The 15,223-nt window shown below is 51.3% G+C and overlaps 1 protein-coding gene across 1 annotated transcript; it reads left to right on the top strand.

Annotated features, from left to right (window-relative positions):
- Positions 1–988: 988 nt before the first annotated feature.
- GINS3 (GINS complex subunit 3) lies at positions 989–6,293 on the top strand. The gene is made up of 3 exons (XM_084215210.1): positions 989–1,200; positions 1,721–1,954; positions 4,417–6,293. Exons 1-3 carry the CDS (start codon positions 1,027–1,029, stop codon positions 4,645–4,647), a joined length of 639 nt encoding a protein of 212 aa, XP_084071336.1. The 5' UTR covers positions 989–1,026; the 3' UTR covers positions 4,648–6,293.
- The last annotated feature ends 8,930 nt before the right edge of the window (positions 6,294–15,223 follow it).

The raw sequence follows: 15,223 nt of genomic DNA, 5'->3' as shown, positions 1-15,223 counted from the left end.
AAAAAGTATCCTACACAGCATAGTTTCTATTTTAACCTTATGTTATAACATAAAACTAGATTTAACACACTACTTAAGAAAATTAATACAGCATAACTTTCTAACATAACACATATAATATTCATTTTAATAGTTGCGAAAAGCCAATCATAAAATACGCATTTTTCACAGAGCCGCAGGGAGACATCGCTGCCTTCGGAACAGCGCTCGGAGGGCCGGGCCGGGCCGGGGCAGCACCCTCAGCACCGCGGGGCGCGGGGGGACAGGGCCGGGCAGCCGTGCCCAGCCGCCCTGCCCGAGCAGAGACCCCTGCAGTGCTCTGTGCAGGAAGGGCCTGCAGAGCCCACCCTGAGCCGGGGACACCCGCCGCTATCCCCGGCTGCTCCAAACCCGTCCCACCCGCGCAGGGACACCGGCACGGACGGAGCACCCACAGCCGCTCTGGGCAGCCTGTGCCAGGGCCTCGCCACCCGCACAGCGAGGAACTCCCGCAAAACCCAATCCCAGTGTGAGGCTGTCCTGATACAGCTCCGAGACTCCTCCTTAACGCACCGAGGGCTGCGGTGCGGGGGGACGGACTGCACCGGCTGCGGGGCACCGGCAGTGGGGCAGCCGCGGTGCCGATGCCTATGCTGATGCTGATCCCGATCCCGCTCTCCATCCCGGTCCTGGTCCCGATCCTCAATCCCCAGTCCCGATCCCGATCCCGCTCCCCATCCCGGTCCTGGTCCCGATCCTCAATCCCCAGTCCCGATCCCGATCCCGCTCCCCATCCCGGTCCTGGTCCCGATCCTCAATCCCCAGTCCCGATCCCGATCCCGCTCCCCATCCCGGTCCTGGTCCCGATCCTCAATCCCCAGTCCCGATCCCGATCCCGCTCCCCATCCCGGTCCTAGTCCCGATTCTTAATCCCCGGTCCCGGTCCCGGGTTCCCCTCAGCGGCGCCAGGCGCGAGGCGGGCCCGGCGCATGCGCGGTGCCGGTGGCGGGCGGCGCCTCACGGGCTGGCGGGAGCCGCGGCCCGGCCATGTCCGAGGCGTATTTCCCCGTGGGCCCCGGGCTGGGCATGGAGGAGAATTTCCTCTCGCTGGATGATATCTTGATGTCGCAGGAGAAGCTGCCGGGGCGCGCCGAGAGCGCGCTGCCGCGCCTGGCCGTGTTGATGGGGCAGGGCGCCAGCAGCGCCGAGTCCGTCCCGGAGGTAACGGGGAGGGGACACGGGAATGTCGCTTTCAGGAGGGGACACGGGACTGTCGCTCTCGGGACGGGGACACGGGACTGTCGCTCTCGGGAGGGGACGGGGCGAGGGGTCTCTGTCCCGCGGCCGCCGCCTCGCCCGCCCCTCCTGTCGCGCCTCCCAGGCCCGGCCGCCCTCTCTTCGTGGTCACTGCAAGGATGCTCTCCGCTACTTTCCCTGAAGTTATTTTTGCTTTTATTGTATCCACTTTGCCTGTTTTTTTTTTTTTTTTTTTCTTCTTTTCTCTTTCTGTTTCATCAGCTGACAATTCTTAAACTATAGAGCCTCAATAGAAAGTCCCCTTTCTAAGTCTAGCTGTAATAAGGCCTCTAAAGTGCGTCTGGTTTGTGCTGCAGTCACAAAGGACTGTTCTGAAAACAAAACTGACTTTCTGTAATGCTGAATCTTCATTAATAAAGTTCACTCTATGTCTTTGTGGCTGCTTCATGGCAAGGATAACTTTTGGCTTCTCTGATTCCTCCAGGGATCAAAGCTGGAAATCCCCCTATGGCTGGCGAAAGGGCTGCATGACAGCAAAAGGAGAATCATCTCTGTGGAGCTGCCAAAGATTTACAAGGAAGCCTGGAGGACGGTGTTCAGTGCTGATGCCAATGTGGTTGATCTGCATAAAATGGGGCCCTACTACTATGGATTTGGCTCACAGCTCCTGAATTTTGAGAATCCAGAGAATCCTGAGATAGCTCAGACTATCCTGCAGGCAAGTATCTGAATCAGGTCTTGAAACTTAGATTTGCATTTTTCTGTCCTCATTTAGTTCGCAGCTGCTTAACAGTCTTCAAGAAAAATATCTTGGTTTAATCCAGATGACTTCTGGATTGAATATGGATGTCCCTCTTGGCAGCTGCACAGTCTGGGGCTGGAAACCTCTACTGTGTGTAATTTTAACTTGGTGTTTCCACACTGTAAATATGGTATTTCATAAAATCCTGTAAAACAGGACTAGAGGAGATGTAAGATTATATAACTATACCTGTCTTTAAATCTCTCTAACGCTGAGAACTCACCCTGCTCTGGACAATCTCTTTCAGTACGTTGCCAGCCTCACCTTAGGAGGTTTGTTCCAATGTCTGAACCAAAGCTCCTTCACAGCAATACAAGCTCTATTCTGTTTGTCTCATACAAAGTAAATGCTGAGGACAAATTATTCTCTTCCTTCCTGCAGCAGTCCCAGTTCATTTGATGTTTCTCTATGGGTCATGCTCCCTAACCTCAGTGCCCTCATTGTGCACTGCTGGTGCCTCTCCAGTGGATCTGCATCCACCACGCCGTGCCCTGAACAGCAGTGCAGTCTCATGCTCGGGACTTGTGCTGCTGAAAACAAAAGGATTACTTTGTGAGTTTTGTGTGGCTGTGATGCTCTTGGCTCATCTTGGTGCAGCATCTGGTTTGTCACGATGCAGACACATGGATCTGTGTTTGGTTTGCAGTCCACAGTGAGATGGTGCAGGTTGCATCTGTGAACAAATAATTTCCTGACTCTGTACTGTTTCTGCCTTAATGTAAAACCTTCTGTTAGTCCTGGGTGAATGACAGCCTATTGTTTTCACACCACCTTTCTGATTAGTCAGGATTGTTATGAATTAAGAGTTCTGCTCCCCGACATGCCTGTAGTCAGCCCTTCTCCTTCTCCTGCATGTTGCATGCTGATTTAATAAGCACAGCTTCTATTCCTTTAGTAAGCTCATTAATTAGCATCTCAAACAGTAGTTGGTTCCACAGAGACCCCAGTGGAACTCCACTCAGTGTGTTCTTCCCTCCTGACAGGAGCTGTGGATGATTGCTGTCTCTCCTGACCATTTTTGGGTGGTCTGGCTGCATCTTCCAAGAATGCCCCATGACAGATACCCCTCTGCTGCTCTTGCTGCCTGTGCAAGGCCTGGCACCCTGCCCTAGCAGGAAACCAGGCTGGGCTCTGGGAATTTGTTCTTGGCAAGTCCATGGTGGCTGTGATTCTTTTATTATCTTGCAGAAGTTTCTGTATTGCTTCTTTGTTCCAGTATGCTTCCAGGAATTGATGCTGATGGATTTATAATTCCCTGGCTCTTCCCTTCTCCCTCTCTATCTCCCCTTTCTCTTTGAAAAGATAGATGTCATCTTTGTCTGTTTCCGGACTTCAGTCTTCTTGAGCTTTTAAATGTAACCACTAACAGCTCTGAAATCTCTTCAGCCAGGTCTTTAAGTGGGCTGGGATGATTTTTATTGCATTTTTTTTCCTCTTTCTCTGTGCTTTACATTAAGGCTGATGCAGAGAGGCTTTAAAGTGCTGCTGCTTTCTTGGAGCTGTCCACTGAACATGTGCTTTGTGCATTGAGGAGGTGCCCATGCCTTTCCTTGTCTTTTCTTTTTCTGCTAATGGACATCTGAGGGAAAAAAGCCATAGTAGAATTCATTACTTATTGACAGAAAAATCAAAGCATGCCAGGTTTGATTTCTCTTTTTAAAAGCAAACAAGGGGGGAGTTGTGTTGAGTTAAAAACCTACAAGTTTATAATTATTTAACCTATTACTTTATCCTATAAGTTCTGGAAATTCTAAAATCAACTTCTGAAAAAACAAAGCACAGTTTTCAAAGAGTTCTCACCCTTTTTTTTCCAGTTCCCAAAAGCAAAGATAGAAAGGAAAATAAAATGCCTTAAATATGTCTTGTTGCTTAGCTTTTCAAAACGCTATTTATAAGTTGCAGATTGGTTTGGTTTTTCACTTTTTTCATGGCTAAGTGTTTTTCTAGCATGCTGAATGCTTTTGAGCAGCAGTTTGGCTTAGCTTCCAGGACATTCGCAGCTTGCAGCTTATATGTTCCTGCAGCAGCTGCTGTGGCATGAGGTTCATTCCTCCTGCTCTAAAGCACTGATTGCTTGAGAAGTGAGGATAGATCATAATTGTGTTGTACCCTGTGGTCTCCTCAAGCCCGTTGTGAGCAAGCAGCCAAATTCAATTCTGTGTTTGCTTCCCATCCGGTATCAGGTATTTGATGTCCCAGGCATGAAGTGGTTTTGTCTTTGTAGCCAGGCTTAACAAGTGCTGTGCTGGTGGCAGACCCTTGGCCTGTTGTGAGCAGCAGCCTAAGCTTTGGCTTTTCAGTTGTGGAAGCTCAGGCCTCCAGGTGTGAGCTGGGGAGGCTGTGTGTTACCTGTCAGTGACTCTGTCTGTTCCCTTCAGACGTTCGTTGCCCGTTTCCGCCGCATCATGGACTCCTCTCAGAACGCCTACAATGAGGACACGTCTGCGCTGGTGGCACGCCTGGATGAGCTGGAACGGGCTCTCTTTCAAGTGGGCCAGAAAGGCCTGAATGACTTCCAGTGCTGGGAAAAGGGACAGGCTTCTCAAATCACAGCTTCCAGTCTGGTGCAGAACTATGGGAAAAGAAAGCTCACAGAAGTGGATGGTTAAAAGCCTAAAGAACATGAAGTTACAGTGGGGAATACAGATTTACAGCCTGTCATAGAAGAGAAAAATCAATCAGTTTAGGGAAGGACAGGCTCCCTGTCCATTAATGGGCATTCTTCTCTGTAGCAGCTTTGGGTAAAACTAATAAAAATTTTAAAGGCAGAGGGCAAGGGTACAAAAACTAGATGAAACCACTGAACAGCCTTACAGCTTACTCATAGCACTCCTGAAGAGTTGCAACTAAAGTGTTTGCTAGGTGGCTGAAAGGCTATGAGAGGACTTTCTAAAAAGGTAATAAATACTAATTATTGCTCCAAATTGATATTTATAATACCAGATCTGGACAGAAATGTAATTTATGTACTTCATCTTGTCCTTCCCATCCCAGCCTCCTGGAAGCAGCTATTGATTCTTTGAACAGCTGTTTCCAGGTTCCCTGTTCTTTAGAGAGCCTCAGTGATGTGGAAGAAATGTGATACAGCATTAATTGTTTTTCATTTCTTATACACTGAGGTGGAACAGGTGCTCTTAGTGAGGCAGGAATGTTTTTCTTTGCTGACTCCTGTACACAGTACCAGTGCCCTGCAGAGAAATACCTCCTCAAACCCACATAGCAGGTGGCTGCACAGGTCTCGTGCTGCCTTGTCCTCTCTCTCCCTTTTTGGCCCTTGTGACCTTGGTGCTGTGCAGTAAAAAGTTCTTGTTTGATGCCTGTGGCTTTTGTGCTGGATTTGTCTCTGTGATGGGTGTTCTGCAGAGGAGGAAGCAGAAGGCAGCAAAGAGTAAAGTCTGGACCAGATCAAAAGCAGAAACTTCAATGGAAACTCTGCCCCATTATCAACCTTTGAGATACTTGTTCCTCCGTGAGAAATTCGTCTGATTTCTAAATTTGGTTAGTAGAAGGGACAGAGCAAATGAACTGAGTTTCCTTCCTTCTGATCCATCCAAATGAATCTAGGAATATGATCCTGGTAAATGTCATCCTTGCCAGTAGGAGTGACTGGATTTGGGACTTGGTAAACAGCACAGTGATTATCATCCCATGTGGATGCCCTTAAACCTAGATCATCTCAAGTCCCATTGGACTGGAGACAGAAGATGTGGTTATCTCTGTAGGGCTTAGTTCCTGCAGTCATCAGGATGGTTGTCCTTTGGGAGCAGTATTTGACATCTTCCAGGTGCTTCTGTGCCTCTGTAGAAAGAGAACCTAAGCAGAGGAGCTGGATCCTGATGCTGCTGAGCACTTCCACTTCTGTGGGAACTTTATTTCATCTCCTTGGGAGGTGACAGCAAGATCCAGGTCTCAGAGGAGCTGTTACTGGAGTTGCAGATGCACCTGGATATTGGATGCTTCCAACAAGACCTCGAGCACAAAGGGCCGTTCCTTGGCCAGAGCTGTTGAAGCTCAGCCTGTGGAGGTGGTCAGAGGGGACAGTTGTGCCTTCACAACTGCCTCAGTGCCTCCCCTCAGCTGCACAGGGCCAGCTGCCCTGCCACAGGAGACCAGCTGGAAGCTTGCCTGACAAAGTATTTGAAATATGTGCAGGATGAAATGCTGCTGCACTTAATGACTTAATGGCACATAATGGCTTATGCATTTGGCAGTTGTCCATTTCTGGATTTTTATCTTGAATAAATGTTTTGTAAGGGAATGCTCATAATGTGAAAAGTCTGTTGTTAATCGCGCCGCAGCAGAAAAATCAAATGGGAAAGTCCAGGTCTCTACACAAGCGTGGCCATGGTAGATAATCCCTCTGCTCTTACAGGTAATGTGGTCAGGAGCTAACTTGGGCAGTTGTACCAGAGTAGAAATAGTTCCTGTCTGACTTAGCCAGGTGGGGTCTGGCAGCTTGTACAGGCTGTGGCAGAGACCCTGCCAGCCAATCAATAAGCTATTGCTTTAATGAATTGCATTTTTAGGAACATAAGATGGGTGAGATGACTCTGTGTTACCTCAGCTTTGTTGTAGTGCTGGTGGGAGGTGGGAATTGGCTGTCTCTATCCAGATCCCGCTGCTCCAGGCACTGTGGTAAACACTTTGTGTACCATGGCAGAGCTGTGATCAATGCTGCAAGGGGAGTAAGTTGAAGTCCATCTGTGACAAGAAGCATCTTTCAATTAGAAATATTATTTTACTGAGCTGTTTGCTTTGGGATGTGGCTGGTTTATAACCAAAATCATGAGTTTCATCAGTTTCTGGACTGGTTTTGGTGACTAGCCAAGCTAATTTTCCTGCATTTGTAAGAATATTTTTCTTCTCTACTGCTGGATGCAAATCCAAGCAGAAGGTTGCTCACTTGCCAACATTTTGTGCAACAGCCTTCAGAGTAGGGAGGAAAAAAATCCCTGAAGTAGTCTTCAATGTCACTGGCTTTTTGTAAAAAGGCAATGCCACTTCTAGTAACCTTGAGTTAAGGGTCCTTAAAAATCTGATCCTGTAATTTTAAATTACAGTATTGCTTAGTTTTTTTTCTGTCTCTTTACTTTTTGTGAACACAGCTGTCCTTTTCCATGGCACTGCAGCAAGCTTTAAGTTAGAGGAGTTGTGAACTTGTGTGTTTTCAGAATGGTACAATAAATCTTCATTACAGAACTACCTGGGAAAGGTCTGAAAAGGACTTTTAAATTTTATATCTCCCATGTCCTTCAGCTTTTAAATTGAAGGACTGCTGATATTTATGACAAATCAGTCCAGAGACACATTTTACAATATTGCCACAAATGTTTTCATTGCAATCAAGTGAAAAAATAGGCAAAATTTGAGCAGCAACCAGGAGGAACAACAACAAGAAGTGTTCTTGGAGCTGACATACTGTAACACAAAGTATTATTTTTATGAGAGACACAGTGGCACCTGGCTGAGTTAGGAGCACAAGCTGTTCTGATCTTCAACCAGTGATTTCCTACCTTTTTGGGTAAACCAGCTACAACAGAACTTCGTTCAAAGTTTTAATTGAAGTCTGGGTTTGGTAGGTTGCACTACCTTGTCCTAGATCAGAGCATACACGAGGAGTGGATGTCATGGTTGGCAATGAAAATGAAGGATTACTGACTGCTGCTGCAGGAGGGAAGTGGTGAGAAAGCTGTGGAATCCAAAACCCTTCTGCCAGGGAGAAATGTGTCACCCCACAGGTCCTGACCATGTGGTGAAAAAGAACCCAGAGGGGGCTTGAGACAAGGAATGAAAACAAGAAGAGGAGACAGTGAGCTTCCACCTCCCTTGGGCACACTGAGGCTGCTTGCTGGGCTTTGTTTCCCAGTGGGAATTGCTCTGGGGAGCCTCTTGCCTGAGGGCTGGCCAGGCTCTGCTGCATAGGGCCAGGCTTGCTGGGAGCCCGAGGGCCAAGTCCTTGCTCTGCTCTGGGGAGCAGGACAGCACCAGGAGCACTGTGCTCTTTGCCAGAACACTCCTCAGCTGCTGTGGAAAATTACAAGGGGCACAGCCCCAAAAAGCCAAGGCATTTGTTCTGGTTTTCCAAACACTTCATTAATGTCATTGACAATACCAGCAGGTTCCTCAGATTAGCGTGCTTCTATTTTTGAAGAGTTATTCCTCATGGCAAGCTGCCAGGCAGTGCCAGCAGCCTCAGTATCCTCTCTATCAGGATTGGCAGGGCACACTGGTCCATTGCCTTTCATTAGCCTTTGTGAGGATTTACAGCTGCAGCTCTTTGCAGTGCTTCCCCCACACCTTGGGGAAAATGCACCTTCTTTGGGATTCCCAGCTGGACCTGTGCAAGGCAGAAATCTCCTCTGTTGTAGGAAAAAGTCACTTTTCTGCTGCTGGGTCGAGGCAAGGCACAGACAACAGATGGGTGAGCAGGGTTTGGGGGTGAGGAGCATAGAGGGACACAGAATAAGGGATCACAGTTTGCCTGCAGATGAGCTTGAGAAACTGCAACCCTAAAGACAGTCCCAAACTTACCCCCCTGGGATTTCTGTGTCGGAAGTGGGCAGTGGTAAGGAGATGTCTCCTGAGGGTCACAGTGGTGCTGTTCCCTTTTTGTGATGCTGTGATACAAAAAAAAAAAGGTGGCAGAAATCAAATGGAGGTTGAAAGCTGGTCTCAGCTTCTGTGGCTTGTAGGACAGGGCTTGTCCCTTGCTGTCCCTTTGGTCCCTGAAGGGCTCTGGGTTCTCCCCAGGGAAAGCAGAGGAGGATGGTGACAAACCCTCACAAACCCTTGCTGAACATAAAAGACAATTTCCCCCTGCCTTCAGACCAGGAAGCTGCCAAATGCTGAGGATGTAGTGTGGTGGTTTTTTTCCTCAGGCATTAGAGCAGAAGTGGAGTGAGGAGGTGGCTGTGGGACTTGGCAGTGATGCACATGGGAGGAAGCAGTGAAGCAGATGCAGTAATCAGAGTACAATCAAAGCAGCCCTCACATGTGCTTATTTCTCTTGCTGTGGGACCATCCTGGGCAGGGTGGGTGAATCTTTGCAGACAGGCTCTCATCACAGCAAGGATTTAAGAGGAGTTTGTTGCCTTCACCTCACCAATACAAGATTTGCAGGTTTTTGGCTGTTTAGTTGACATCCTGCAGCCCCTTTCCTAAGTGCTCTTTGTGTCCATGGGTGGCTGAATGGCCATTTCTCTGCTGGGATGAGGGAACAACCCACACACAGGCGCTGGGCAGCACTAACAAACCAACTGTGGGAGTCACACCCTTTGCACAAAGGCTTCCAGAGAAAAGTCCTCCCTCTCCTCAGCTGTGCTGGTGGAGACCAAGGAGTGCTGATGGAGTGCAGCCAAGCCTCCTGGGCAGGGCTGTACTCTGTACTCATGTACTACTGCCCTGTGCATTTGGGGTTACTCCAAGTTTGCACCAGATCAGCAGGGTTTATTGCAGTCGTGGTGGATTTACTGAGCTCTGCCTGGAGGCTGAGCTGTTATTTTCCCTTTCAGTTTGGGCTCTCAGGTGCACAAAGGCAGCTCTGGCTGCCCAGCTGAGTCTGTCACTGCTGATGCAGGCGGAATGGGGTGAACAGACCACGGCCTCCCTGGATCCCTGCTCTGGATTCACACAGCATCCTCCAAGTGAGCCCTCCTGGGGCATGCAGTGACATTTTACTGAGTGGTCCCACCCTCATCACGCTCTGGATGGAGGAACTCTGCTGTGTCCTGGCTGCACCCAGCACCCTGGGGCTTCAGCTGAGTCAACAGGGCAGGAAAAAGGCTCTAGGAAAGGAAAATCACTGCAAATCAGGCCTTGGGAACAGCATCTGCTTTATGGCAGGGACCGATTTAATCTCCTTAGCAATTGCCTCAATTGCAGAATCAGCAGGATGCTAATTAATTGAGAGGTGCTCAGTGACAGCCATTGAGATCCCTCCTGGCTTTAAGTGGAAGCCTTTTGGGTTTGGCATTTGTGCTGGCTGCTCTCCTAGAAAGAGGGTCTGCCTTGGGGCTGCAGCCCAGTGTGGGGTGTCTGACACCAGTCACCTGGGGCTGTCTGTCCCTCTCTGCTGGCCGTGCCCGGGGCTGGGGTGCCCACACACCCCTGAGATGATGCCATGGCTGTGGGAAGCACTGCCCTGGCCTCCCACTCCTGGCTCTTGGCCAGGGAGCCAGCAGAGAGGGGTGGCTGCAATCCATGAAATGCCTCACCCTGCCTCCCTCTGGCCCTTCCAGCCTGGAGCCAGCCCCTCACCTCCACCCTGAAAGTCCACAAGCCGATTAAGCCCAGCATGTTAATTGGCTGTGACAGCTCATTTTGTTATCTTGCACTTTGTTATTGATGGGGTGCGTGTGACTGGGCTGGCAGGGAAGGTCAGTGCCAGGATGGGCCAGAGCCCCTTGTTTGGTGCACCCCAGCATGTGGAGGGGGCTCCAGGAGCCCTGCCAGGATCAGCTGCAGAGCAGCAGCCACCTCAGGGGGCATTTAACCCCAGGGTGTGCAACACTCTGACTCGGGAGCTCATGGAGACTCCAGGAGGAGTGGGTTTGGGTGGGTATCTGGCACCCACTGGTGCAAGCCACTCTTTCCAGGGCTGGGTGATACAAAGATGGGATTTAAAGCCCCTGAGGTGGGAAAATGCACACACCAGGGCAGCACCTGGTATCCAGCTCTCCCCAGTTTGGGGACTTCATCTTGGTTTTGTCTTAGGCTTCTACAAAGGACAGGGCTAAAAAGGGAAGGAGAGGATGAGTGTGCAGGGAGCTGGAGAGCTGAGGGAGGGAGCTTTGTGGTTGTCCAGTGAGCCAAGAGCTGTGGGAGGAAGAGATGAAGGCCTGCCTCAGAAAGTGAGAGAGGTTGGTGTTTCAGAGTCAGCGTGCTGTCCTGGGACAGCAGTGACACACCTTTGGCCAGCCCTCTGCCCCTCTCCCAGCATCTGCTGGGTCCATGGCCCAAATGCAGCATAACAAGAGAGTGCATTAGTGAGAAGTGGGATGAAATCGTTAGGATTGATGGATCAGAGCTGGAGGTATTGATCAGCTGAGGGCCAAGGAGAAGGTCAGGGGCAGAGCTGGTGGGGTGCAAGGCAAGGGGAGCTGGGCGTTGGGCTGCTCCTGTGAGGGCTTTCTTGACCATCAAAGAGGAGGGACTGCAGGTGGCTGCAGCTGGTGGGGACTGGGAAACTCTGAGAACAGAAGTTCAGTGTTCCAAATCCATCACTCTCCCCCTAAAGCATCACAGCAGCTTGCAGCTAGAGAGGTCAGCCCTTGGAAATGGCATTATTCCATCCTCCAAGGGAAGGTAAGAGTGGGCAACTCTGCTGTGTTGTGACAAGTGCTTTGCAGTTGGAAATGCTGATTAATGCTGCCTTTGAGAATGTGCCAGTCTCTGGCCTCCGAGGAGAGAGCCCCTGCTGTCTCTGCTCTGTCTCACGCCTATCAACCTGCTAAACACACACATGCCTCACTCTGAGCACGGCTGGGCTCTGCTGACAGGTGTTTATTTAAAGCCTGGCTTGGCTCCCAGAAGAGGCCGTGGCAGAAGCAGCACAGTGGGCCTGGGCAGTGCTGCTGCTGGCTCCTGTGGCTGGGGGGAGGCAGGAGGGCATGGAGGGACCTGCTCTGCAGAGATGGACACCTCTGCCTCTGGAAGAGGTGTCTCCTTGGTAGTGGGTGGCTCTCCAGGCCCGCAAAATGATTGCCTTAAGTGAGGTCAGAGTTGAACAGTTTCATTGCAAGGGGAAGGAGTTGAAGGCAGCACACTGCTGCACACACCCTGCAGGCACCTCCAGGGCCAGGTACCTTCCTCTGGAAATCAACTTTACTCTGATGTGCTCGGCCAACCAGTGCAGCTGATGGACCAGACCTTCAATTCCAGGCAGAGGTGCCTGTGCAGAGGCAGCTTTGGAAATGGCTGAGCGCAAAGTCCCCAGGGCTGCCTTGTTCCTGGCCCCAGTGCAGCTGAGCCATGGGAATTTTTCTTGGCTGGTTGCTGGTCTATTTTTTTTTTCTTTTTTTTTCCCCTGGCTTTTGGACAAAATCATCCCATTGCCCTGAGGCAGAGGGGCTGTGAGCACTGTGAGGAACAGGGCTCAGAGGAGCAGCCGTCCTGCAGAACTGGTGGGCAGCTTGAGCAGCAAAACAGTGAGGGGACTCAGGGTCTGAATGAACAGAGAAACTTGAATGGGGCCAGCCCTGTTAGAGGGACATAGGAGAACATCTCGTTAGGGCAGAGCTCACAGCCAGGATGGAAAATTACTGGCAGCCCTGTGTTTGGAGGGCAGGAGGCAGCCGGGGGGGACGGGCAGCTCGCCAGCCCCAGCACATGCTTCATGGGGCACACAGGGCACAGCCCAGCTCTGCCCTGGGCCAGGTCACACAGCCTCTGCTCCCGTCCTGGGCTCGGGGGCTGTGTGGCAGGGAGAGGATGCTGAGCTCCCTGCAGGATTTTACCTTCCCAGGCAGCTTCAGTGGAATGTGTAGTGTCAGGATGTAGAGCAGCAGGGCTGGCTCCTGCCTGTCCCTGCCCACAGCCCAGAGTGCAGCCCTGCCCTGTGAAACCCTGCAGTTCTGGGGACACCAACCCATCCTGGCACCAATCTGGGACCTCTGGGCAAGGTTTGAGGTGTCTCTTTTGGGGCACCCAAGATCTAATTGCCCTGCTGTCATTCTGCTTCTGATTATTTTGGAGCCAGCAAGGTGTGTGCCTTTTGCTGCCCTGGGGATGTAAGGCTGGAGTAGATTGTGCCTGCCCTAGGGGTGGGATGTCCAGCCAAGGTGGGGCCCATCACCAAAGCTGGTACTCCAGTGCTGCTGCCTCAAACCCTCACTATGGTCAAGGCTCCAGCATGTCATCCCATGCCATGGAGCAGCTTTACCTGGAAGACACCTCTCCCTCAGCACCAGCACATCCCCACAGCCACCAAAGTCACACTCCCACTGCTTTGTGTGCACTGCTGGATTCTGGGAAATGGTTCCTGAGTGTTTTTGAAAATAGGTCTTTGGAATATGTCTCACCAACTGCTTATTCTTGTTTCTCCCTCTTTTGAATAGCTTGACTGAAACAACCCATCCAAGGCCCAGGGTTGAGCAAACCCAGGGTTGAGCAAAGCAGAACCAGCAGCCACTGCCTCCAAACAACATTTTTATTTAAAGGCAAGAATGAAAACATCACACTCACGCACAAATGAGGCTAAATTTAGCTGTGGCTCCTCTGCACATCGTCACTGGACCGCCTGTGCCTGGGGTGGTACCCGATCCCCATGAAGCCCTTCAATACAGGCACATCGATCCTGCTGGTGCCTGCACAGCCAGCCTGGCAGCCAGCACATCTGCCCCAGGCTGCTTCTCCCTCCTCCTGCCCCCAGAGCAGCCCCGTGTGCAGCACAGGCTGCAGCCTGGAGCTGTGGATGGCTGTCAAACCCTGCCCTGCCTCGGGGCTTGCGTTCAGGCCTCTGCTTCCCAGCTGGTCACCTCTCCATCCCTCTCTGCTGATGGCAGCTGTGGGCTCTGTCCACCACCAGCTGCCCACCTCAGGAGGGTCCTTGTGGCACAGCCAGCACTGGGTGCCACTGTGGGAAGGGTGGCCAAGGGCAGCAAGGCTGCCTGCAGCAGGGTTAGGGGTCCCAGCTCACCTCTGCCAGGTCGAGATGGCACCATTGCAACAGGAATTTAGTGGGGGGAGCAGGATCATGCTGGAGCATTTTTGTTGGAGTTTTATGGTCTCTGCCTTTTTCATGGAATCTTTCCAGGTTTCTTCCAGAGACAGGGAAAATGAAAGGTCCCAGGGCCTCTAGTCCTGCCACCTCCCTCTTGCCACCAACGGCATCCATGGGTTCTGCAGTTCTGGCCACCTCTGCCTCTACTTGGAGGTGTGACTGCTGAGGAGAAGATAAATCCCAAGCATGAAAAAGTATTTATTCCCATAGAAACCCCTGGCAACTGAAGGAAGAGGAGGAGGAGGTTTAAATGTGTGCAATATCAGCAAGATCAGAACCAACACTGTCTCATCCCTGACCAGTTCAGAGAAAACCCCTTGGCTGCTGGACCCACAGAAGAGGGGGAAAAGCAGCGCTGAAGGCAGGAAAGATCTGATCCCATTGAAGGGCTAGGTGAGGGGCTAGCCTCTGCTTGAGGGATTTAAGAGTCCCTGAGCTCCCTGACATCATGGGCTTTTCCTCTCTTTGAGGTGAAAAGGCGAATGAATGCAGCCTGGATGCAGAACTCGTGGTGACTCAGCGGGAGAGGTTGAAATCAGCTGAAATCTGGTTGCCATCCAAAAAGCCTGGGACAAGCTGTTAAAATTGATGTACCAGGGATGAATGTCAGTATGAGCAGACATTTCTCCAGCCCCTCAGCAGCTGTTGGTAGTATGACTGCCTGTGGCTGCTCTCAAGGCACCCCCTGGCCCAGCAGGCAGAGGTGCCCTGAAGCAGAGGGGTCCGTTGGCCACTGTGGCTGGCTGAGGGGCAATGAGGCTGAGCTCTCAGGTACCTGATTCAACCCTGGTGCTGAGGAACCAAGCCCACTGAGAGGAGGTCATGGGGTTCTCAGGAGCTCCCCATGTTTTGGTAAGAGGCAGTTTTGGATGGTATGGGAGTGAAGGCTGTTACATCCCTCGCCGTGGGAAAAAAATCAGTTCAAGTGATATCAAAGAAGTGCAGAGGAAGGAACAGAGGCAGGACAGGCTTGTCTAGCAGGGAGACAAGCAGGATTCAACCAGACCATTATGGCCCTGCTGTGGGGACCTTCATTGCACAGGAACCTGGCAACCTTGATCAGGACCATCCTATGCCCAGGGGAACCTGCATTCCCATGTCCCAGAGGACCCTCATGTCCCTTGTCATCCGTGATTTTGTTCCTGGATACTCCCAAGCTCTTTGTCCTTCATGGCCCCACTCCCCAGGACTCCCTACATCCCCTGGCCACCAAAGGCTGTGTTCCAGGTATCATTGTAGTGCACAGGTCCCCTCTTGTCCCAGATCCTCCCCAGCGCCTTGATTATCACCTTCCCCTGCTCTCAGGGAGACCCAGACCCCTTGTGCAATACCTGGGGCTCCCGAGGGCTCCTGCTGCCCCCCGTTTCTGGGACTCCACGACCACAGGGACCTGTTGGACCTATTGGCCATCACGGTCCCACCCTGGGACCGAAATGGTTCTCTAGAGGGTGATGTGTGTCCTCGGC

This window comes from Fringilla coelebs (genome assembly GCF_963513975.1).
Source record: "Fringilla coelebs genome assembly, chromosome: 14".
NCBI lineage: Eukaryota > Metazoa > Chordata > Aves > Passeriformes > Fringillidae > Fringilla > Fringilla coelebs.
The sequence above is the reverse complement of the archived record's forward strand: the minus strand, read 5'-3'. Positions and strand labels throughout refer to the sequence as shown.